The sequence below is a fragment of the Pseudophryne corroboree genome, chromosome 1, assembly GCF_028390025.1.
Source record: "Pseudophryne corroboree isolate aPseCor3 chromosome 1, aPseCor3.hap2, whole genome shotgun sequence".
Classification (NCBI taxonomy): Eukaryota; Metazoa; Chordata; class Amphibia; order Anura; family Myobatrachidae; genus Pseudophryne; species Pseudophryne corroboree.
Window position 1 is genome coordinate 713,884,398 of NC_086444.1, and position 24,007 is coordinate 713,908,404.

The following is a 24,007-nucleotide window of genomic DNA, read 5'->3' on the forward strand; positions in this document are numbered from 1 at the left end:
TTTCTGCTGCAGGGTACACTAGGCGTCACAAGAAATGACATTGGGGTGTAGAGTAGTATCTTGATCTGAGGCACCAACAGGCTCAAAGCTTTGACCTTCTTCCCAGAATGCCTAGCACTGCCTTCTCTATAACCCTGCCTCCGTGCACAGGAGCTCAGTTTTGTAGTTGGTGCCATGCAGTAAGCAGGCATACAACAGGGAGGCTGCTCCAGCAGCCCTGAGAAGAAGCTTTTAAAAGAAATATGAAGACTTCAAGGGCTGCAGCAGAGACACTGTCTGTGTTTGATTTCAGACATCTGCTGCAGCTCAATCACCTCCCCCAGCGGCGCTGTACACTCCCGCGCTCTGGTTGCCGGGTACCTACAGCTGAGGCTTCGGTTTTCTTCCAGTTAGTCACACACATGACCGCTGTTCTCCTGGATCGCGTGGCCGCACTCGGGGAGGAGGTAAGTTGGTCCCCCTAGCGGGACCCGCTGCAAATCGCGATCCCGCCGGCCGCGTGCGCTGGCGTGGACACTGTGGTAGTACAGGGACCCCACTAGACCACCAGGGCAAGGGCACAGGTCGGTTTTCTCTCATAAACCGTTTATATAAGCCCACAGTACCCGGTGGTGAAGTCCAGTCCCTCCCCCAGCCCCAGGGCACCATTTAGAGTAAATGTTCCCGCCCTGGAGCTGCATATCTCACTCACTCCCTGTCAGCGTTTGGGCTCCATTAGGACAAGCTGAGTTGATCCTGGGACTGTTTGGGCAAATCCTCCTCTGTAAAGCCACCTGCATGTCAGCGTTGTGCATTTTACAGGACACTTAAGTATTCTACATGTCTGCTGACAGTGTTAGTTAAGAAAGTGCATTTAGTATGGGTTATATAATACATCCAGTCTTTACTGTGCATTGTTATATCTAGTGAGTGTATAGCTATACATAGTACTACTCTGTATTGCTAGTCCAGTGCAGTTTTATTGCATGTCATATAATCACATTGTACAATGCAGAAATTGTGTGTGTGCATATAGCTGCTGAGTGACCTCCATTTCGTGTATCTCACTCAGATTGCGCTTACTATATTCTATAACCTGAGGGGGTTAAGTGCGTCAGGTTTATAATTTAATATAGGTAGTTCACAGGATATACTCAGTGTGTATTTTTCTCTGATTTTTAGTCGCCATATACCTCTTGAATTCCCTGTTTGTGCTGTTACACTGCACAGGGGGTTCTTGTCAGGTATTGTACTGGGCTGCCCTGCATTGAGCTTTTGATTGTCAGCTACAAAGGGCAATGGTGCTGGAGCTGATGCCACATTGCGTGGTGGTGACGCTGCAGACACATTTGAGGAAAACATAGCAGCTGAGGGTTCAGGTTCTGGGGGAGCCTTACCCCCAAGTGGGACTGTAGCTACGGGGATTCATAATGACCCACCTTGGGCTACCTTCTCCACGCTATTGAATACGCTGGTAACTAGACTAACGCCCACTGTGGGACCTCCTGTTCCGGTACAACCGCTTATGGTCCCTGCGGTTAACCCGCCATGGGCAGATCAACGGTCTGCTCGGTTACAGGAATTGAACCAATCACTGACTACTCAGTCTAACCCTCGCCAGCCTAAGACCAAGGGGTCCTCCAAGCGGGCCATTACTTCCTCACAATCCACCAATGTCCCATACTCCTCGTCTGATCAGGATGGTGTTTATACTGACCCCACAGATTCTGATCCTGACGCTTCTGATGTGTATTCTGTTTCACAGGTGGATGTTCCTGACTTGTTGGAGGCTATCAGGAGCATTCTTCAAATTACTGATGATCCGGAGCCTGATGCTGCCCCTAATAAACCAGATAGGTTTAAATGTCAAAGTGGTTTAAACAAGTTTTACCTCATTCTGACCATTTGGTTGACATACGTCAGGAGTCCTGGGAAAATCCAGGAAAGAAATTCATGCCTCAAAAGAAGATACTGGCTCCCAACCCCCTCACTGCGGAGCTAAATAAAAATTGGGAAACACCGCCACCGGTGGATTCGCAAGTGGCGCGACTGGTGGTATCCTCAGCTCTGTCGGTAACTACCGTCACGTCTCTGAAAGAACTGACTGATAAGCGTGTGGAGGGTTGTTTAAAGGCAATTTACAACCTATCTGGTGCTGCGCATAGGCCCACCATTGCAGCGACATGGGCTGCAGAGGCTGTTGAAGCGTGGGCTCAGGAGCTGGAGGCAGAGTTTCCTTCCAACGCTTCTGATCATGCTAGACAATGTCTCTTATATTGTCACAGCTTCTCATTACATTAAGGAGACGGCTTCTGATGCCGGTATTCTGGCTGCAAAGGCTTCTACTACGTACATTTTTGGCTCGCCGGATTCACTGGTTACGGTCCTGGTCTATGGATCTGGACTCTAAGAAAACCCTGGAGGTACTCCCTTTTAAGGGAGACATTCTTTTCGGAGAAGACAACAAGATAGTGGCTGACTTAGCCTCTGCTAAAACAGCATGTCTACCTAGTACTGCTACTTCGGTGCTGAAGGCTAAGAGTACTTCTTTTCGTCCTTCAGGGGAAGCAAAAGGTCGGGCGTACCCGAAACAGGTTCGAACTTCCAAACCCAATAAGCCCAAACCCAAAAGGGCCTGGGCTGCCAGTCAGCCTGCTTCCAAAACTGACAAGCCTGCCGCATGACGGGGCGGCCCTCCCTCTGGGGGATCCCAAGGTGGGTGGCCGACGTCTAAGGTATACCGAGAAATGGTTGAGGACCACTTCCGATGCCTGGGTACAGGAAGTAGTCACTCGAGGTTACTATGTATCCTTCAAGATTTGTCCCCCTCATCGGTTTTGCCTGACAGCACTCCCTTCGGATCAGGTGAAGGCAATAACTCTTTATTCGATGGTACAGTCCCTCCTGGAGACAGGAGTGATAGTACAGGTGCCTCTGGCTCAGAGAGGCAAGGGTTTCTATTCACCGCTGTTCCTAGACCCAGAAACCGAATGGGTCATCCCGGCCCATTCTCAACCTCAAGTCCTTGAACAAATTTGTGAGGGTCTCCAAGTTTCGTATGGAAACTCTTCACTTTATTGATCTGGCCTTAGAACCTGGGGATTATATGGTCTCCCTGGACATACAGGATGCTTACCTGCATATTCCCATTGCAGTGTCGCATCAGCAGTACCTGTGTTTTGCGGTTGGCAACCTCCATTACCAATTACAGGCGTTACCTTTTGGTTTGACCATGGCGAGTCTTCACTAAGGTCATGGCGGTAATGACAGCTGTATTCCACCATCAAGGGGTCAGGATCCTACTGTATCTGGATGACTTGTTGATCCTGGCAAATTCCCCAGAAGTTCTCCTACGCCACCTGGATCTGACGAGCCACCCGTGGGCTTGCAGAAACTGGATAATCAATTGTAAGGAATCTTCCCTGATCCCTGCTCAGAGCATGGTGCACCTGGGGGCGTTGTTGGATACTCACAACCAGCGGTGGTTGTTGTCTCAGCAGAAAGTCCTGAAGCTTCAGGACAGGATTTGATGCTTCCTATCTCGTCCGCAAGTGTCGATACATTCAGCAATGCAAGTGCTAGCTCTCATGGTGTCTGCTTTCGACATGGTGGAGTACGCTCAATTCCATTCCCGCCCTCTGCAGATGTTCATTCTTGCCAAGTGGGACGGCCTGCCTCACTGGATCAGGACTCAAGTGATCTCCTTGTCTCCGGAGGTCCGTCTGTCACTGAGCTGGTGGCTTCAGGACCAACGATTTAGCAGGGGTCGTCCCCTCTGGATCTCCAACTGGGTACTTCTGATGACTGATGCCAGTCTGAGAGGTTGGGCGTGGTGTTGGAGCAACACTTCATTCAGGGTCGGTGGACCAAGGACGAGTCCCTCCTCCCGATAAACATTCTGGAACTGCGGGTGGTGTTCAATGCTCTGAACTTGGCTCAGCATTTAACACAGAACAGACCTGTTCAATTACAGTCTGACACTGCTGCCACAGTGGCGTACATCAATCATCAAGGTGGCACTCAAAGCCGCATGGCAATGAGGGAAGCATCAAGGATTCTTAAGTGGGCGGAAATGCCATCTGCCAGCCATATTGGCAGTATTCATTCTGGGGGTCCTAAACTGGGAAGCGGACTCTGTCGTCGGGGCGTACACGCCGGAGAGTGGAGCCTCCATCCAGAAGTGTTTCAACTCCTCGTGGACAAGTGGGTCCTTCCAGATGTGGACCTGATGGTGTCTCGACAAAATCACAAGATTCCGGTTTTCGGAGCAAGGACGAGGGATCCTCTAGCAGCGTTCGTGGACGCACTGGCAATTCCATGGAACTTTTGGCTGCCATACGTGTTCCCTCCGGTGTCACTCCTGCTCAGAGTAATAAGGAAGTTCAAGCAACAAAGAGGAATCCTACTTCTGGGTCTCTCGATAGAGCATCTCCTTCTACTTCCGCAGCGCCCAGGTCTCCTCGTTCAGGGCTCCTGTGTATATCAGGATTTAGCCCGGTTGGCTTTGATGGCGTGGCTCTTGAAGCTTCCGTTTCGAGGGCCAAAGGATTTTCTGAGGCGGTCATTCAAACTATGTTGAAGGCCCGGAAACTGACTTCTGCTCGGATTTATCATAAGGTCTGGAATTTTTACTTTGCTTGGTGCGCATCTAACAATCATGACGCTTACAAGTTTAGTACGGCCAATCTTTTGGCCTTTCTACAACAGGGCCTGGATTTGGGCCTTCGTCTGGCCTCCATCAAGGTTCATATTTCTGCCTTGTCTGTTTGGTTCAAGAGGAAAATTGCGACGTTACCTGATGTACATATGTTCACTCAGGGTGTGTTTGCGGATTCAACCTCCCTGTGGTCCCTTGTGACTTGTCGGTGGTTTTGGAGGCCTTGCAAGGGTCTCCGTTTGAGCCTCTTGAATCTGCAGACCTTAAGTGGCTTTCTCTTAAGGTGTTTCTGCTGGATATTGCCACTGCTAGACGGGTGTTGGATTTGGGTGCCTTATCTTGTAGGTCACCATTTCTGATTTTTCACCATGATCGGGCGGTTCTTAGAACACGTCCCGGGTATTTACCTAAGGTGGTGTCTTCTTTCCACTTTAATCAGGAGATTGTGGTTCTGGCCTGTGCCTCTCCTGAATTATCTTCCAAAGAGCGGTCTTTGGATATGGTACGGGCTCTCCGTCTCTACGTGAAGAGAACTGCCTCTATTAGGAAGTCAAATTTCTTTTTTTTTTGTTCTGATTAGCTCACGCTGCCGGCCGCTATGTGGGGACTGTATATTTATCTGTAACAAAGTCCCAAAAGATGGCCCCCTGCTGCCCTGTCCCAGCCGCATATTGTACAGCCCGCTCTCTAGCCGCCAGCCACTGTGTGCAGACACATGTTCCTTCCGGCCGCACAGAGCCAGCGATCAGTCCCCGGCACTGCCGCAGAGACGCTCGCCGCTCTCAGGCCTCCTACCACAAAGCAGCTGCTGCTGCGGGCCGCACACGCTGTCTCCAGCTCCACATCCGCCTCCCTCCCACGGTTAGGACAGCGACTCTGAAGGGGGAGAGCGGGCAAGCTGACCGCGGACAGCTCTCGCTGCTGCCGCGGCCCGCTCTTTGATCCGCTCCCCTGTCTCCGGCTCCACAGCCCTCCTAATCACCAGCGGCTCTGTATTCGTAAGGGGGAGAGGGGGCAGATGACCGCGGACAGCTCTCACGGCTGCCGCGGTCCGACACTACAAGAGTGATCGAGGGGAGGGGGGGCGAATGCCCACATACAACATAGCGGGAGGCCCCATAAATCTGCTTTTAAATGCAGCAAGCCGTTCAGGCTATTAAGCCCCTGTAAGGGGGCATAGGTTATTTGAAGAATACTATCAGGCTTTTAAAGCCTATGTTCCAGTGTGTGTGTGTGTGTCCATATATGTGACTGCGTATAGGTATAGATGTAGATCTATATATCGAGATATAGATATATATATATCTATATCTATATCTGTGTATGTGTGTGTATGTATGTATGTATGTATATATATATATATATATATATATATATATATATATAATATTAGTGTGTGTATGTATGTATGTGTATATGTATATATATATATATATATATTATATTAGTATGTATATGTATATGTGTATATATATATATATATATATATATATATATATATATATATATATATATATATATATATATATAGTATGTATAGAGACTGTATATACTCATGTAGTATCTAATGTTGGAACAAGCACATGGCAGGATGCCATTTTAACATTCCTTCCTGGTTCTTCCAGGAAGTTGCTGTACTACAACTCTAAGCCACCAGATGGTTCATGGGTGTTAGTTGAGGTTCGGACAGCTCAGGTTTCACTGATTGTACTAGTGGCCCACGTGCACTACACTTCGGGCTTATAGAGAGTCGTGTGACTGGTCTGTCTTTGCCTACTTTGCTGGGGGTACATTATGTGTACCGCTAATGCAAACAAGCAGCTTAGCTGCACAGTTTGTCAGTGTGTTATCTGAGGGAACACATGCACAGTATGTCTTGACATACGCATGCAAATATGATCCTTATCCTGATTCCCCTTGGGGAATGCTGGCGATTGTAATGACGCATTTCCTAGCGGCATTGGCCGCTGCAACGCGCGGCTAGATCTGAGGCCAGTGCAATTCCTCCTTGAGATGCCAGAAGGAAGGTCCAATTCTAGCTCAATTCTGAAATATAGTTATTTGTCTTATAACTTGCCAGTGTCGCATTCTGCCGATTCACGACACACACCTCATATCACTTGCCAGTGTCAGCAAGGTTGCATTGTGACGATTCACGACACACCTCATATATCAAGAGGACATGCGGTACGTGAAAGGGGCTAGGCATTAGTTACTGACAGCCCGGCCATTGATAATCTTCGCAATACGTCAGGTTCTGTAGGTTACGTAGTCTGAAGACTGTCAGATGACGTGTGGGTTGCTGTACGAACACCGGTGTGTGTTCCTTTAGTCAGAATCTCTTAATAACCAGTTAACAGACAAAGCTCCAGCTCTACAACGTTTAAAAATCCGTTAGAGCGTAAGCTAGAAACTAGGCTAAAGTCAATGTATATAGCAATAGGGGTGTTGCTTAGACCTGCTTTGGTGGGAGTTTCGGTGAACAAGGCTGTCATTGCGTGGATAACACAGCTAAAGTCTGCTCTACAACAAGACCGCCTTATACTTCTCATTGATCACATCTGAGAATCAGCTGAGTATCTATGTACGTCTCTTATGGATGTCTGCCAGGTTCGTTCTTCACTTTTCAGTTGCACTAATCGCGGCACGACGTGTGCTTGGGGCTGCGTTCCTGCCAGACAAAGAATCAGTGGGAAAAAAAAGGGGTCTCCATTATCCTAGTGGATAAGGCTCCTGACCCGCAGTGCCACCGGGTCAAGATTCTACTGCTCCAGAATTTTGTTTTACATTTAGACCTCAGTCCTTTCGAGGCCGTACTACAACCACACATAGTACACGTGGTAGAGGAAGTGGTTTTCAAAAACTACTGACCGTTGTCAGGACACTAAGTATACCAACAAGCCAGGGGCAGGATGGGGTTCCAGCCAGTCTCAGATCTTCAGCTGTGGGCATTCACAGATGGGTGGACCCGCAATTTAGTGTGCAAAGGTTCCACAAGTAGGCGGTTCTGCAGACCGCAATAGTCTCTCGTAGACTGAGCAGTTTGGTTCGGTTCCAGTCACCAAAAGGACAAGTTGTAATTCCAATGCCAGATGGCTCTGTCAAACCAACGAAAGGTACTCACTCAGTAAGTCGCTTACTAAAGATTACAGATGGAATCCCTGCTGGTAGTGACTGTAGGTTAGGATCCACAGTAATTCAGAATTTCGATGGATCGCAAGAATGCGTACTTAGACGCATCAGGACTACTTATGTTTTGCAGTAAAAACCATTATCAATTTCAAGTGCTACCGTTTGGCTTCTCATCGGCGCATCGGATAGTCACAAGTAATGTCTGTCATGATAGCTCATCTCAGATCCCTGGGAGTGATGACCGTTCCTTACTTTGGTGCTCTGCTCCCCGAAAGCTCCGTCTCAACACTTATACCTGCAATGTGCATCACTAACGTGCAATGGCCTAGTTCAGCACGGTTGGATTGTCACCCTCAAACAAAAATCAAGCCTGATTCCGTCGCAATGGCTTCATTCCTAGGAATGATTCCGGGAATAAACGGATTTACCTGCCAGAACTCAACACACAGTGTTCGTCATCGGGTACAGTTAGTTCGCAATCCACGGACAGTCTCGGTGCATTGGTGAATTCAACTGTTAGGAAAGATGGTGGCGTCTTTCAAAGCACTCCAGTTCTAAGATTTCGCGAAAGTCCTTTTCAACGGTATGTTCTTGCACGCATCTACAAATTCATCAGGTAGTGCGGTTGTCTCCAAGGGCCAGAGTTTCAATACTCTGGTGGCTCCAAGTACACAGTCTCACCATACGGACGTTCAGCGGCTGGAATTGGGTAATTCTAACGACGGACGCGAGTCTCAGAGGTTGGGGAGCTGTGGTCCAAAATTGTCAGCTTCAGGGTCTCTGGTCAGATCACGGAAGATTGCTGTCAATTAAAATGTCCTGGGACTCAGGGCAATTTATAACGCGCTGCGACAAGTAGTGCACATGCTTCGGTCTCAGACGGTCCAGATGCAGTCAGACAACGCAACGACAACGCATACATCAATGAACAAGGAGGAACTCGAAGTCGCGTGGCCATGCGGGAAGTTGCTTGAATCCTCAATTGGGCCGAGCATCACCAGGTGATATTGTCGACAGTGTTCATTCTGAAAGTGAACACCTGCGAGGCAGATTATCTCAGCTGTCAGGAATTTCATCCAGGAAACTGGACATTGAATCCAGAAGTGTTCCAGAAGTTGGTCCAAGTGGGGGAGTTACCCACAGGTGGATCTAATGGCATCTCGCCAAAATCATAAATATCCACAACAAGCGCTCCAAAGGCAGTGGCAGTGGATGCTCTCACGATCGAGTGGCCGTACAGCTTTGTGTATCTGTTTCCACTGCTTCCTCGGTTGCTAATAGAACCAAACGAGAGTCCACGACGGTCATACTGGTAGTGTCTCATTGGCCTCGGAGAGTAGGGTTCTATGATCTCCACGGGCTACTCACAGATGATCCTTGGCCGCTCCCGCTACGTCCGGACCTGTTACAACAGGGGCCGTTCCCTTACCTCAATTTAGCGCAGCTACACTTGACGGGGTGGCGGTTGAAACCGCCCTCTTAAGAAGAGAGTACTCCGGAATCGGTTATACCAACCATGTTACGTGCTAGTAAGCAAGTTACGGCAGCTCATTATCACAGAATTTGGCGTGCTTATATAGGTTGGTGTGAAGCTCGGAAGTTTCCGACATAATTTTTCAAGTTATCCCGTCTTTTGCCATTTTTACAGACTGGGTTAGATGGAGGACTACGTTTATCTACACTAAAGGTGCAGGTCTCTGCCTTGTCGATTTACTTTCAAAGGTGTTTGGCTCTTTTGCCGACTGTACACACATTCCTGCAAGGTGTCCTCAGAGTACAGCCTCCATTTATACCACCTACAGCGCCATGGGACTTGAATCTGGTTTTAGACTTTATATTTTTACAGTCTTCATATTTGAACCCTTCTAACAAGTGGATGTGAAGTTTCTCACTTGGGAAACAGTTTCTCTTAGCATTAGCTTCAGCAAGCCGTGTTTCAGAATTGGGTGCCTTGTCATGCAAGCCATCTGTCGTTTCATGATGAATAGAGCGGAACGTCGGACGAATCCGCTTCCTACCAATGAGAGTCTGTTTCCACATCAATTGTAGTTCCTGGGTTATCAGAAGGTTCAGGAACTTCAGCTACTTTGGATGTGGTACACGCACTACTCGTTTATGTAGCCCAAACATCGACTATACGTAAAACAAATGCATTGTTCTCTCTGATGCAGTTAAGATAGCTTGGCCAGCTTCCATGCAGACCTTGTCCTGATGGATTAAACTGACCATAAGTCAGGCTTATCTTCTTCCTAGGCTACAACCGCCTACATCAGTTTCAGGCCATTCCACACGTTCTGTGGGAACGTCATGGGTAGGAGGTCGTGGAGCTTCTACGACGCAACTTGTACGAGCTGCTACATAGTCATCAGTGCACACGTTTGTGCGCTTTTACAAGTTTGATACGTTTACAGCATCAGCATCTAGCTTATGCTGTCTAATGTTACAGGTGCCAAACAGCTCTCCCGCCCGGCGGGGAAACTTTGGTGCGTACCGAGAGTACTCCAGTGAGCCCTAGTGGATGAAAAAGAAAATAGGATTTTGGTACTTACCAGATAAATCCTTTTCTTTGAATCCATAGGGGGCACTGGACGCCCACCCAGAGCAGTTTACCTGTCATGTGGTAAGTTCAGTGGATCTTGCGGTAACACATTCTCACCGATTGTTACAATATTACAGTGATTTCTATTATTGTGCAACTGTTTGTCAGTAACATTATGGGTTAACTTTTCGGTTGTCCGTTATGTTATAATTAGTGATGAGCGGATTCGGTTTTACTCGGTTCTCAAAACGGCATCTTATTGGCTCACGGATGTCACGTGTTTTAGATAGCCAATAAGATGCCATTTTGAGAACCGAGTAAAACCGAATCCGCTCATCACTAGTTATGTTATATGTAATTCTCTATGGTTCATCCTCTCTCGCTCCGCTTCGGCTCAGTAAAAATACTGGAGTCTTTAGGGTAGTATGGCAGGGGTGGAGAGTTACTAATTTAAATATTTAAATATGTGCCTATCCCGGCTAACGCCCGTCCATATCCCAAGAGTACTCCAGTGCCCCCTATGGATTCAAAGAAAAGGATTTATCTGGAAAGTACCAAAATCCTATTTTTACCTGCTACTGCATTGGACTGGTTAACGAAAACGGAGCTCCTGTGCAGGGAGGCGGGGTTATAGAGGAGGCGGCGCTACGCATTCTTGGAAGAAGCTCAAAGCTTTGAGCTTGTTGGTGCCTCGGATCAAGATCCTACTCTACACCCCAATGTCATTCCCTGTGGAGCCCAGTGTACCTCGCAGAAAGATTTAACAACGGTAAGTTGTTACCGTAAATCTCGTTTTTGCATCATATCTTACTATGGACTTTGGGGCAATATCCTGCATGAAGGGTTCTGTGGTGTTGCTGACATTCACGCGCATCTAACTTTTATACATACAAATGTTATGCATTACCATCTACATTGTAATGCCTGGATCACACTACAGGCTCTAGGTATGCCAATTTCATCTGTTTGAAAACGAAATGTTCCTTGTTTTGAAGAGTGCAATACAGCATGTGATATGACCCTAGTCCTGTGCAAATAATGTAGTAGGTCACTGGCATAAGTGAAGTGTATTGAAATTCTTTGTGGACCCTGAATGGTGCTACTGCTATTTTCAGATTGGTTTTAGATCAGTTAAGAACGTTGGTAGTGTTGTTTGACATGTTCAAGTGTAACTACAGTATCTCTTGGTATGTCCATATTCTACTGTAGATTAAAATCATGTTTCAAGAATGTTATTGCCAGGAGATTTATCAAAGCACACCCTAATTTTTTTTTTTTACACTTTATTTTTTTTTTTGCGTTATTTCTTTGCTTTGCTTTGTTTCAGGTTACTGTAAACAAGCAGCCTACCGAAAAGAAAAAGTTAAATGTAAGTTTATATCTTCAAGAGTTACATTATTTTCAGAACCATTTTTTTTTTTTTTTTTTGTGCTTGATCTTTGCATATTATCACTTTCTACCTTTTGGTGAACGGATAGACTGGCTAGTAATTAAGGCACTAAGGACGTAACTAAAACACAGACTTTAACCCCACCCATCCACCCATGAGAACCTGATTTCTCTTGCTTCCTAGAGGATACTGGGGATCAATTAAGTACCATGGGGTATAGACGGGTCCTCTAGGAGCCATGGGCACTTTAAGAATTTGGTAGTGTGTGCTGGCTCCTCCCTCTATGCCTCCTACCAGACTCAGTTTAGATAATGTGCCCGGAGGAGCCGGTCACACTTATGGAAGCTCCTGAAGAGTTTTCTGCATTTGTTTTTTTGATTGTTTTTTTCAGGCAGGACTGGTTGGCACCAGCCGGTCTGCTTCGTGGGACTTAGGGGTGGGAACAGCCAACCTCCCAAAGGGTTAATGGTCCCGTTTCCTACTGACAGGACGCTAGCTCCTGAGGGAACTATTCGCAAGCCTCACCACGGCGAATGTACATTCCCGCAGCATGCCGCCACCCCTAACAGAGCCAGAATAAAGAAGAATGATGTGTACTAAGCCGGCATCCCAGCTAGCGGGTCGCCGGCCATTATGGCGGCACGAGGGTACAGAGACGCATGGCCTCTAACCGGGGCGGATTGCGTCTCCAGACACAGTACACAACTATGTCTCAGTACACTGTACACAGTATCAAACTGGCAAACAGCTTTAAAACTGTTCTGCTCCATTTTAAGCACAAAAATATCCTCAGCCAGTATAAAAAAAACTGGAAGACCGTGTGCCATTGAAGGGGTGGGGCTTCACTATGAGAGGATCCAGCAGCTCGTCAGCGCCATTTTCCCTCTGCAGTGTACAGACGCCGACTGACAGGGACGTGCAGCTCCTCCAGATGCCTCAGCGGTACCAGGGGGTACGCAATCTTGGGTACTTAGTCTGCGACCCAACTAAGCTTGGCAGTAGTGATTAAGGGCACTGTGGGCTGGCTCCAAAATACTGTCTCTCCTTGGAAGTGCTCTTTGTGGGTTAATTGTGCTTTTAACCTTTTCTGTGTGTGTGCTTTCACATTTACATTGTCAGGCAGAGAGTGTTTAATGTACGGCTGAGTGTTCCTCTTTCCCCAGGGAGCTCACTACTATGTACTCAGTGTAGTGCACCGTGTCAGGCTAGCGTGGCTGAACCAGTGTGGCTGGATTCCCTCAAAGGAATGATTTCTAATATCTCTAATAAATTGTCCTACAATGAGAAATACGCAATACTTAAGACAGTCTGTGGATGACATTATGAACAGAGACTCTGTCCCCAAACAATCGTCTCAGTACCTTGCCATTTGTCCACAAAAATGAACTCTGGCCCATATCCTGCAGTCTGACGCTGAGGGGTCAGACATGGGGGTGGTGGATTCAGAAGTGGGGGACGCTGCAATGTCACAGGGAATACAGGCTCTTATAGAGGCTATCAGAGATGTGCTCCTGATAAAGTGATGAATCTTATCTAATTTTTTTTTCAATCACAAATTTTTATTGATAAAAAATCAGGTATAACAGGGGAAAAGCATAAATTCAGCCAGAGTAGAGCCAAGAAAAAAAAAAAAAAAAAAAATGTGAAAGTGCATAGAGACACAATCTGAAGTCTAAATAAAATCAAACATTTGTAAAATAAATTGTGTATAGAAGAAAATCACATGCATTAGATGATTAATAACAATCAAAAACCGAAATAGAAGAGAAAAAAAGAAAGAGGGGGAATAGAAGAAAATCGTTTTCCAGGGCCAACCAGTGGATCTCCTGGGATAACTTGAAATGGGAACATAAGGAACGAGGGAAAGGGAGAGAAGGATTGTCTCTGGTACCTGCTACTGCATTGGGCTGGTTAACGAAACTGAGCTCCTGTGCACGGAGGTGGGGTGATATAGGAGGTGGCGCTATGCATCTTGGGAAGAAGGTCAAAGCTTTGAGCCTGTTGGTGCCTCGGATCAACATCCTACTCTACACCCCGATGTTGTTCCTTGTGGAGCCTAGTGTACCTCGCAGAAAGAGATTTAACAACGGTAAGTTCTTACCATAAATCTCATTTCTCTATCGTCCTAGTGGATGCTGGGGTTCCTGAAAGGACCATGGGGAATAGCGGCTCCGCAGGAGACAGGGCACAAAAAGTAAAGCTTTAGGATCAGGTGGTGTGCACTGGCTCCTCCCCCTATGACCCTCCTCCAAGCCTCAGTTAGATTTTTGTGCCCGGCCGAGAAGGGTGCAATCTAGGTGGCTCTCCTAAAGAGCTGCTTAGAAAAGTTTAGCTTAGGTTTTTTATTTTACAGTGAGTCCTGCTGGCAACAGGATCACTGCAACGAGGGACTTAGGGGAGAAGAAGTGAACTCACCTGCGTGCAGGATGGATTGGCTTCTTGGCTACTGGACATTAGCTCCAGAGGGACGATCACAGGTACAGCCTGGATGGTCACCGGAGCCTCGCCGCCGGCCCCCTTGCAGATGCTGAAACGAGAAGAGGTCCAGAATCGGCGGCAGAAGACTCCTCAGTCTTCTTAAGGTAGCGCACAGCACTGCAGCTGTGCGCCATTTTCCTCTCGGCACACTTCACACGGCAGTCACTGAGGGTGCAGGGCGCTGGGAGGGGGGCGCCCTGGGAGGCAAATGAAAACCTTTTTTGGCTAAAAATACCTCACATATAGCCTCCGGGGGCTATATGGAGATATTTAACCCCTGCCAGAATCCGTTAAGAGCGGGAGACGAGGCCGCCGAAAAAGGGGCGGGGCCTATCTCCTCAGCACACAGCGCCATTTTCCCTCACAGAAAGGCTGGAGGGAAGGCTCCCAGGCTCTCCCCTGCACTGCACTACAGAAACAGGGTTAAAACAGAGAGGGGGGGCACTAATTTGGCGTTAGAAATATATAAAAGATGCTATAAGGGAAAACACTTATATAAGGTTGTCCCTATATAATTATAGCGTTTTTGGTGTGTGCTGGCAAACTCTCCCTCTGTCTCTCCAAAGGGCTAGTGGGTCCTGTCCTCTATCAGAGCATTCCCTGTGTGTGTGCTGTGTGTCGGTACGTGTGTGTCGACATGTATGAGGACGATGTTGGTGAGGAGGCGGAGCAATTGCCTGTAATGGTGATGTCACTCTCTAGGGAGTCGACACCGGAATGGATGGCTTATTTAGGGAATTACGTGATAATGTCAACACGCTGCAAGGTCGGTTGACGACATGAGACGGCCGACAAACAATTAGTACCGGTCCAGACGTCTCAGAAACACCGTCAGGGGTTTTAAAACGCCCGTTTACTTTAGTCGGTCGACACAGACACAGACACTGAATCCAGTGTCGACGGTGAATAAACAAACGTATTCCTTATTAGGGCCACACGTTAAGGGCAATGAAGGAGGTGTTACATATTTCTGATACTACAAGTACCACAAAAGAGGGTATTATGTGGGATGTGAAAAAACTACCGTAGTTTTTCCTGAATCAGATAAATTAAATGAAGTGTGTGATGATGCGTGGGTTCCCCCCGATAGAAAATATGGGCGGTATACCCTTTCCCGCCAGAAGTTAGGGCGCGTTGGGAAACACCCCTTAGGGTGGATAAGGCGCTCACACGCTTATCAGAACAAGTGGCGGTACCGTCTATAGATAGGGCCGTCCTCAAGGAGCCAGCTGACAGGAGGCTGGAAAAATATCATAAAAAGTATATACACACATACTGGTGTTATACTGCGACCAGCGATCGCCTCAGCCTGGATGTGCAGAGCTGGGGTGGCTTGGTCGGATTCCCTGACTAAAAATATTGATACCCTTGACAGGGACAGTATTTTATTGACTATAGAGCATTTAAAGGATGTATTTCTATATATGCGAGATGCACAGAGGGATATTTGCACTCTGGCATCAAGAGTAAGTGCGATGTCCATATCTGCCAGAAGATGTTTATGGACACGACAGTGGTCAGGTGATGCAGATTCCAAACGGCACAAAGGTGTATTGCCGTATAAAGGAAGAGGAGTTATTTGGGGTCGGTCCATCGGACCTGGTGGCCAGGGCAACTGCTGGAAAATCCACCGTTTTTACCCTAAGTCACATCTCTGCAGAAAAAGACACCGTCTTTTCAGCTTCAGTCCTTTCGTCCCTATAAGAGTCATATCTGCCCAGGGATAGAGGAAAGGGAAGAAGACTGCAGCAGGCAGCCCATTCCCAGGAACAGAAGCGTTCCACCGCTTCTGACAAGCTCTCAGCATGACGCTGAGACCGTACAGGACCCCTGGATCCTACAAGTAGTATTCCAGGGGTACAGTTTGGAATGTCGAGACGTTTCCCCTGCGCAGGCTCCTGAAGTCTGCTTTACCAAGGTCTCCCTCCGACAAGGAGGCAGTATGGGAAAAAATTCACGAGCTGTATTCCCAGCAGGTGATAATTAAATTACCCCTTTTCTTGTTGTAGGAGGGGTATTATTCCACACTATATTGTGGTACTGAAGCCAGAAGGCTAGGTGAGACCTATTCTAAATCTAAAAAATTTTTGAACACTTACAAAGGTTCAAATCAAGATGGAGTCACTCAGAGCAGTGATAACGAACCGGGAAGAAGGGGACTATCTGGTGTCCCGAGACATCAGGGATGCTTACCTCCATGTCCCAAATTTGCCCTTATCACTAAGGGTACCTCAGGTTCGTGGTACAGAACTGTCACTATCAGTTTCTGACGCTGCCGTTTGGATTGTCTACGGCACCCCGGGTCTTTACCAAGGTAATGGCCGAAATGATGGTTCTTCTTCGAAGAAAAGGCGTCTTAATTATCCCTTACTTGGACGATCTCCTGATAAGGGCAAAGTCCAGGAAACAGTTGGAGGTCGGAGTAGCACTATCTCGGATACTGTTACAACAGCAGGGGTGGATTCTAAATATTCCAAAATCGCAGCTGATCCCGACAACAAGTCTCCTGTGCTTAGGGATGATTCTGGACACAGTCCAGAAAAAGGTGTTTCTCCCGGAAGAGAAAGCCAGGGAGTTATCCGAGCTAGTCAGGAACCTCCTAAAATCAGTGCATCATTGCACAAGGGCCATGGTAAAAAAATGGTGACTTCCTTCGAAGCAATTCCAGTCGGCAGATTTCATGCAAGAACTTTTCAGTGGGATCTGCTGGACAAATGGTCCGGATCGCATCTTCAGATGCATCAGCGGATAACCCTATATCCAAGGACAAGGGTGTCTCTCCTGTGGTGGTTACAGAGTGCTCATCTTCTAGAGGGCCGCAGATTCGGCATTCAGTTTTGGATGTTGGTGACCACGGAGGCCAGCCCGAGAGGCTGGGGAGCAGTCACACAAGGAAAAAATTTCCAGGGAGTGTGATCAAGTCTGGAGATTTTTCTCCACATAAATATAGCTAAGGGTAAATTTATAATGCTCTAAGCTTAGCAAGACCTCTGCTTCAAGGTCAGCCGGTATTGATCCAGTGGGATAAAACATCACGGCAGTCGCCCACGTAAATAGACAGGGCGGCACAAGAAGCAGGAGGGCAGTGGCAAAAACTGCAAGGACTTTTCGCTGGGCGGAAAATCATGTGATAGCACTGTCAGCAGTGTTTCATTCCGGGAATGGAAACTGGGAAGCAGACTTCCTCAGTAGGCACGACCTCCACCCGGCAGAGTGGGAACTTCATGGGGAAGTTTTCCACATAATTGTAAACCGTTGGGAATTACCAAAGGTGGACATGATGGCGTCCCGTCTGAACAAAAAACGGGACAGGTATTGCGCCAGGTTAAGAGACCCTCAGGCAATAGCTGTGGACGTTCTGGTAACACCGTGGGTGTACCAGTCGGTGTATTTGTTCCATCCTCTGCTTTTCATACCTAAGGTACTGAGAATTATAAGACGTAGAGGAGTAAGAACTATACTCATGGCTCCGGATTAGCCAAGAAGGACTTGGTACCCTTCAAGACTTGGAACTTCAAGAGATGCTCACAGAGGACTTATGGTCTCTGCCGCTAAGAAGGGACTTGTTTCAGCAAGTACCATGTCTGTTCCAAGACTTACCGCAGCTGCGTTTGACGGCATGGCGGTGGAACGCCGGATCCTAAGGGAAAAGGCATTCAGGAAGAGGTCATTCCTACCCTGGTCAAAGCCAGAAAGGAGGTGACCGCACAACATTATCACCACATGTGGCGAAAATATGTTGCGTGGTGTGAGGCCAGGAAGGCCCCACGAAGAAATTTCAACTCGGTCGATTCCTGCATTTCTTGCAAACAGGAGTGTCTATGGGCCTCAAATTGGGGTCCATTAAGGTTCAAATTTCGGCCCTGTCGATTTTTCTTCCAGAAAGAATTGGCTTCAGTTCCTGAAGTCCTGAAGTTTGTCAAGGGAGTATTGCATATACAACCCCCTTTTGTGCCTCCAGTGGCACTGTGGGATCTCAACGTAGTTCTGGGATTCCTCAAAACACATTGGTTTAAAACCAGTCAAATCTGTGGATTTGAAGCATCTCACATGAAAAGTGACCATGCTCTTGGCCCTGGCCTGGACCAGGCGAGTGTCAAATTGGTGGTTTTTTCTCAAAAAAGCCATATCTGTTTGTCCATTCGGACAGGGCAGAGCTGCGGACTCGTCCCCAGTTCTCTCCCTAAGGTGGTGTCAGTGTTTCACCTGAACCAGCTTATTGTGGTGCCTTGCACCTACTAGGGACTTGGAGGACTCCAAGTTGCTAGATGTTGTCAGGGCCCTGAAAATATGTTTCCAGGACGGCTGGAGTCAGGAAAACTGACTTGCTGTTATCCTGTATGCACCCAAAAAACTGGGTGCTCTTGCTTCTAAGCAGACTATTGCTAGTTGGATGTGTAATACAATTCAGCTTGCACATTCTGTGGCAGGCCTGCCACAGCCAAAATATGTAAATGCCCATTCCACAAGGAAGGTGGGCTCATCTTGGGCGGCTGCCCGAGGGGTCTCGGCTTTACAACTTTGCCGAGCGGCTATTTAGTCAGGGGCAAACACGTTTGTAAAATCCTACAAATTTGATACCCTGGCTAAGGAGGACCTGGAGTTCTCTCATTCGGTGCTGCAGAGTCATCCGCACTCTCCCGCCCGTTTGGGAGCTTTGGTATTATCCCCATGGTCCTTTCAGGAACCCCAGCATCCACTAGGACGATAGAGAAAATAAGAATTTACTTACCGATAATTCTATTTCTCGGAGTCCGTAGTGGATGCTGGGCGCCCATCCCAAGTGCGGATTATCTGCATTACTTGTACATAGTTACAAAAATCGGGTTATTATTGTTGTGAGCCATCTTTTCAGAGGCTCCGCTGTTATCATACTGTTAACTGGGTTCAGATCACAGGTTGTACAGTGTGATTGGTGTGGCTGGTATGAGTCTTACCCGGGATTCATAAATCCTTCCTTATTGTGTACGCTCGTCCGGGCACAGTACCTAACTGAGGCTTGGAGGAGGGTCATAGGGGGAGGAGCCAGTGCACACCACCTGATCCTAAAGTTTTACTTTTTGTGCCCTGTCTCCTGCGGAGCCGCTATTCCCCATGGTCCTTTCAGGAACCCCAGCATCCACTACGGACTCCGAGAAATAGAATTATCGGTAAGTAAATTCTTATTTTTTTATTTCTCTAACGTCCTAGAGGATGCTGGGATTCCGTAAGGACCATGGAGATAGACTGGTTCCGCAGGAGACATGGGCACTCCAAGAAAGACTTTCTCTGGGTGTGCACTGGCTCCTCCCTCTATGCCCCTCCTCCAGACCTCAGTTTGATACTGTGCCCAGAGTAGATGGGTGCACTGCAGGGAGCTCTCCTGAGTTTCTTGCTAAGAAAGTATTTTAATTAGGTTTTTTATTTTCAGGGAGCACTGCTGGCAACAGACTCCCTGCATCGTAGGACTGAGGAGAGAGAAACAGCCCTACTTCTGAGTTTCAAGGTCCTGTTTCTTAGGCTACTGGACACCATTAGCTCCAGAGGGAGTCGGAACACAGGTCTCACCCTGGAGTTCGTCCTAGAGCCGCGCCGCCGTCCTCACAGAGCCACAAGATAGAAGCCGCGTGAGTATGAGAAGAAAGAAGGCTTCAAAGGCGGCAGAAGACTGTGATCTTCACTGAGGTAACGCACAGCACTGCAGCTGTGCGCCATTGCTCCCATACACCTCACACACTCCGGTCACTGTAAGGGTGCAAGGCGCAGGGGGGGCGCCCTGGGCAGCAATATAAACCCCTATTATGGCATAAACACATATATGCATGTACAGCTGGGCACTGTACATGTATATAAAGAGCCCCCGCCATGTTTTTGAATAATTTGAGCGGGACAGAAGCCCGCTGCCGTGGGGGCGTATCTTCTCCCTCAGCACTCACCAGCGCCATTTTTCTCCACAGCACAGCGCTGAGAGGAAGCTCCCCGGACTCTCCCCTGCTTACTGAGGTGACTGGGTTTTTCAAGAGGGGTGGGCACATAATTGGCGAAAAACAAGTTATTTCAGCGCTACTGGGGAAACATTCTGTGTTTTGCCTGGGTTATATAGCGCTGGGGTGTGTGCTGGCATACTCTCTCTCTGTCTCTCCAAAGGGCCTGGTGGGGAACTGTCTTCAGATAAGAGCTTCCCTGTGTGTGTGTGGGGCGTGTCGGTACACGTGTGTCGACATGTAAGAAGTGGAAGGCTCACCTAAGGGGGAGTGTATGAATGTCAGATCTCCGTCGGCAGCACCGACACCGGAATGGATGGAGATGTGGAATGTCTTGAATGCTAGTGTAAATTTATTACACAAGAGATTAGACAAGGCTGAGGCTAGGGAAAAGTCAGGTAGTCAGACATGCCTGTCCCTGTGTCACCGGGACTTTCCGGATCTCAGAAGCGCACATTGTCCCAAATAATGGACACCGATACCGACACGGATTCAGACTCCAGTGTCGACTATGAGGAGGCAAAATTACAGCCAAAAGTGGCTAAGGGCATTCGATATATGATTATTGCAATAAAAGATGTTTTGCATATCAGAGGAACCCCCTGTCCCTGACAAGAAGGTACACATGTATAAAGAGAAAAAGCCTGAGGTCACTTTTCCATCCTCGTATGAGCTGAGCGAGCTGTGCGAAAAGGCTTGGAATCTCCAGACAAGAGGCTGCAGATTCCCAAAAGGTTTCTTATGGCGTATCCTTTCCCGCAAACGGATAGGATACGATGGGAGTCTTCTCCTAAGGTGGACAAGGCATTAACACGTTTATCAAAAAAGATAGCGCTGCCATCCCAAGATACGGCTACCCTCAAGGATGCTGCTGATCGCAGACAGGAGGTTACCATGAAGTCAATTTACACATTCAGGTACAATTCTTAGACCGGCAATGGCGTCGGCCTGGGTTTGTAGTGCTGTCGCAGCATGGACAGACTCCTTATCTACGGAATTTGAGACCCTAGATAAGGATACCATTTTAATGACCCTAGGGCATATAAAAGATGCTGCGTTATATATGAGGGATGCTCAAAGAGACATTTGTTTGCTAAGTTCCAGAATAAACGTTATGTCTGTTTCTGCTAGGCGAGTCTTATGGACCCGACAGTGGACGGGTGATGCCGACTCAGAGGCATATGGAGTCTTTGCCTTACAAAGGTGAGGAGTTAATTGGAGAAGGCCTCTCGGACCTAGTCTCCACAGCTACGGCAGGTTAATCAAATTTTTTGCCTTATGTTCCCTCACAGCCTAAGAGAGCGCCTCATTATCAAATGCAGTCCTTTCGTTCGAATAAAAGCAAGAGAGTACGAGGATCGTCCTTTCTTGCCACAGGTAAGGGCAGAGGAGAAAAGCTGCACACAGCTAGTTCACACGAACAGAAGTCCTCCCCTGCCTCTGCAAAATCCACCGCATGACGCTGGGGCTTTCCGGGGGGAGTCCGCTCAAGTGGGGGCACGTCTTCGACTTTTCAGCCACATCTGGGTTCATTCACAGGTGGTTCCCTGGGCAATAGAAATTGTTTCTCAGGGATACAAGCTGGAATTCGAAGAGGTGCCTCCTCGCTGGTTTTTCAAATCTGCTCTACCGGCGGTTCCCTCAGAGAGGGAGTTAGTGTTGAATGCAATACAAAAATTGTATCTTCAACAGGTAGTGGTCAAGGTTCCTCTACTGCAGCAAGAAAAGGGTTATTACTCAACCCTGTTTGTGGTTCCGAAACCGGACGGTTCGGTCAGACCCATTTTGAATTTAAAATCCCTGAACCTATACTTGAGAAAGTTCAAGATGGAATCGCTCGGGGCAGTCATCGCCAGCCTGGACGGGGGGGATTTTATGGTTTCCCTGGACATAAAGGATGCATACCTTCATGTTCCAATATTTCCTCCTCATCAGGCGTTCCTGCGATTTGCTGTACAGGATTGTCATTACCAATTTCAGACGTTGCCGTTTGGGCTTTCAACGGCCCCGAGGATTTTCACCAAGGTAATGGCGGAAATGATGGTGCTCCTGCGCAAGCGAGGGGTCACAATTATCCCATACTTGAACGATCTCCTCATAAAAACGAGATCTCGGGAGAAGTCTGTCTTTGAAGGTGTTACAGCAACACGGATGGATTCTCAATATCCCGAAGTCACAGTTGGTTCCTACGACGCGTCTGACCTTCTTGGGCTTGATTCTGGACACAGACCAGAAGAAGGTTTTTCTTCCAATGGAAATAGCTCAGGAACTCATGACTCTGGTCAGGAACCTATTGAAGCCAAAACAGGTGTCAGTGCATCACTGCACTCGAGTCTTGGGGAAAATGGTGGCATCGTACGAAGCCATTCCCTTCGGCAAGTTCCATGCGAGGACCTTCCAATGGGACCTACTGGACAAGTGGTCCGGGTCACATCTACAAATGCATCAGAGGATCACCCTGTCCCCCAGAGACAGGGTGTCTCTCCTGTGGTGGCTGCAGAGTGCTCACCTCCTAGAGGGTCGCAGGTTCGGCATTCAGGACTGGATCCTGGTGACCACAGACGCAAGTCTCCGAGGTTGGGGAGCAGTCACACTGGGAAGAAATTTCCAAGGTCTTTGGTCGAGTCTAGAGACTTGTCTCCACATCAACATCCTGGATTTGAGGGCCATATACAACGCCCTCCGTCAAGCGGAGGCATTACTTCGCGACAAACCAGTTCTGATTCAGTCGGACAATGTCACCGCAGTAGCTCATGTAAACCGACAAGGCGGCACAAAGAGCAGGGTGGCAATGACGGAAGCCACCAGGATTCTTGGCTGGGCGGAAAATCATGTAAGCGCTCTGTCAGCAGTGTTCATTCCGGGAGTGGACAACTGGGAAGCAGACTTCCTCAGCAGACACAACCTGCATCCGGGAGAGTGGGTACTTCATCAGGAAGTCTTCGCGTAGATCGCAAGTCGGTGGGGACTGCCCCAAATAGACATGATGGCGTCCCATCTCAACACAAAGTTCAAAAGGTATTGCTCCAGTTCAAGAGATCCTCAGGAGATAGCTGTGACACCGTGGGTGTTTCGGTCGGTCTGTGTTTCCTCCTCTTCCTCTCATACCCAAGGTGTTGAGAATAAATAAGACAGAGAAGAGTGAGAACAATCCTCATTGTTCCAGATTGGCCACGAAGGACTTGGTATCCGGATCTACAGGAATTGCTCACAGAAGATCCATGGCCTCTTCCTCTAAGACAGGACCTGCTGCAGCAGGGGCCCTGTCTGTTCCAAGACATACCACGGCTGCGTTTGACGGCATTGCGGTTGAACGCCGGATCCTAGCGGAAAAAGGTATTCCGGATGAGGTCATTCCTACGCTTATAAAGGCTAGGAAGGACAAAACATTATCACCGAATATGGAGAAAATATGTTTCTTGGTGTGAGGCCAGGAATGCTCCTACGGAGGATTTCCATCTTTGTCGTCTCCTTCACTTCCTGCAAACTGGAGTGAATTTGGGCCTAAAATTAGGCTCCAGAAAAGTTCAGATTTCGGCCTTATCCATTTTCTTTCAAAAGGATTTGGCCTCTCTACCTGAAGTACAGACTTTTGTAAAGGGAGTACTGCATATTCAGCCTCCTTTTGTACCTCCGGTGGCGCCTTGGGACCTTAACGTGGTGTTAAGTTTCCTTAAGTCACATTGGTTTGAACCACTCAAAACGGTGGAGTTAAAATATCTCACTTGGAAAGTGGTCATGTTGCTAGCCTTGGCTTCGGCTAGGTGAGTCTCGGAATTGGCGGCTTTATCACATAAAAGCCCCTATCTGGTTTTTCATGTGGATAGGGCGGAATTGCGGACTCGTCCTCAATTCCTACCTAAAGTGGT

At 47.9% G+C, this 24,007-nt stretch overlaps 1 protein-coding gene across 2 annotated transcripts in view; it reads left to right on the top strand.

Annotated features, from left to right (window-relative positions):
• The window catches only part of CHAF1A (chromatin assembly factor 1 subunit A), a 566,913-nt gene that overhangs the window by 68,538 nt on the left and 474,368 nt on the right, over positions 1-24,007 (top strand). The window contains exon 4 of one of the 2 annotated variants that reach the window (XM_063915188.1): positions 11,635-11,676. The exons of the other annotated variant lie outside the window; for it this stretch is intronic. Within the exon in view, the coding sequence (XP_063771258.1) occupies positions 11,635-11,676 (42 nt within the window). The remainder of the gene's footprint in view (positions 1-11,634; positions 11,677-24,007) is intronic. 2 annotated transcript variants of the gene reach the window in all.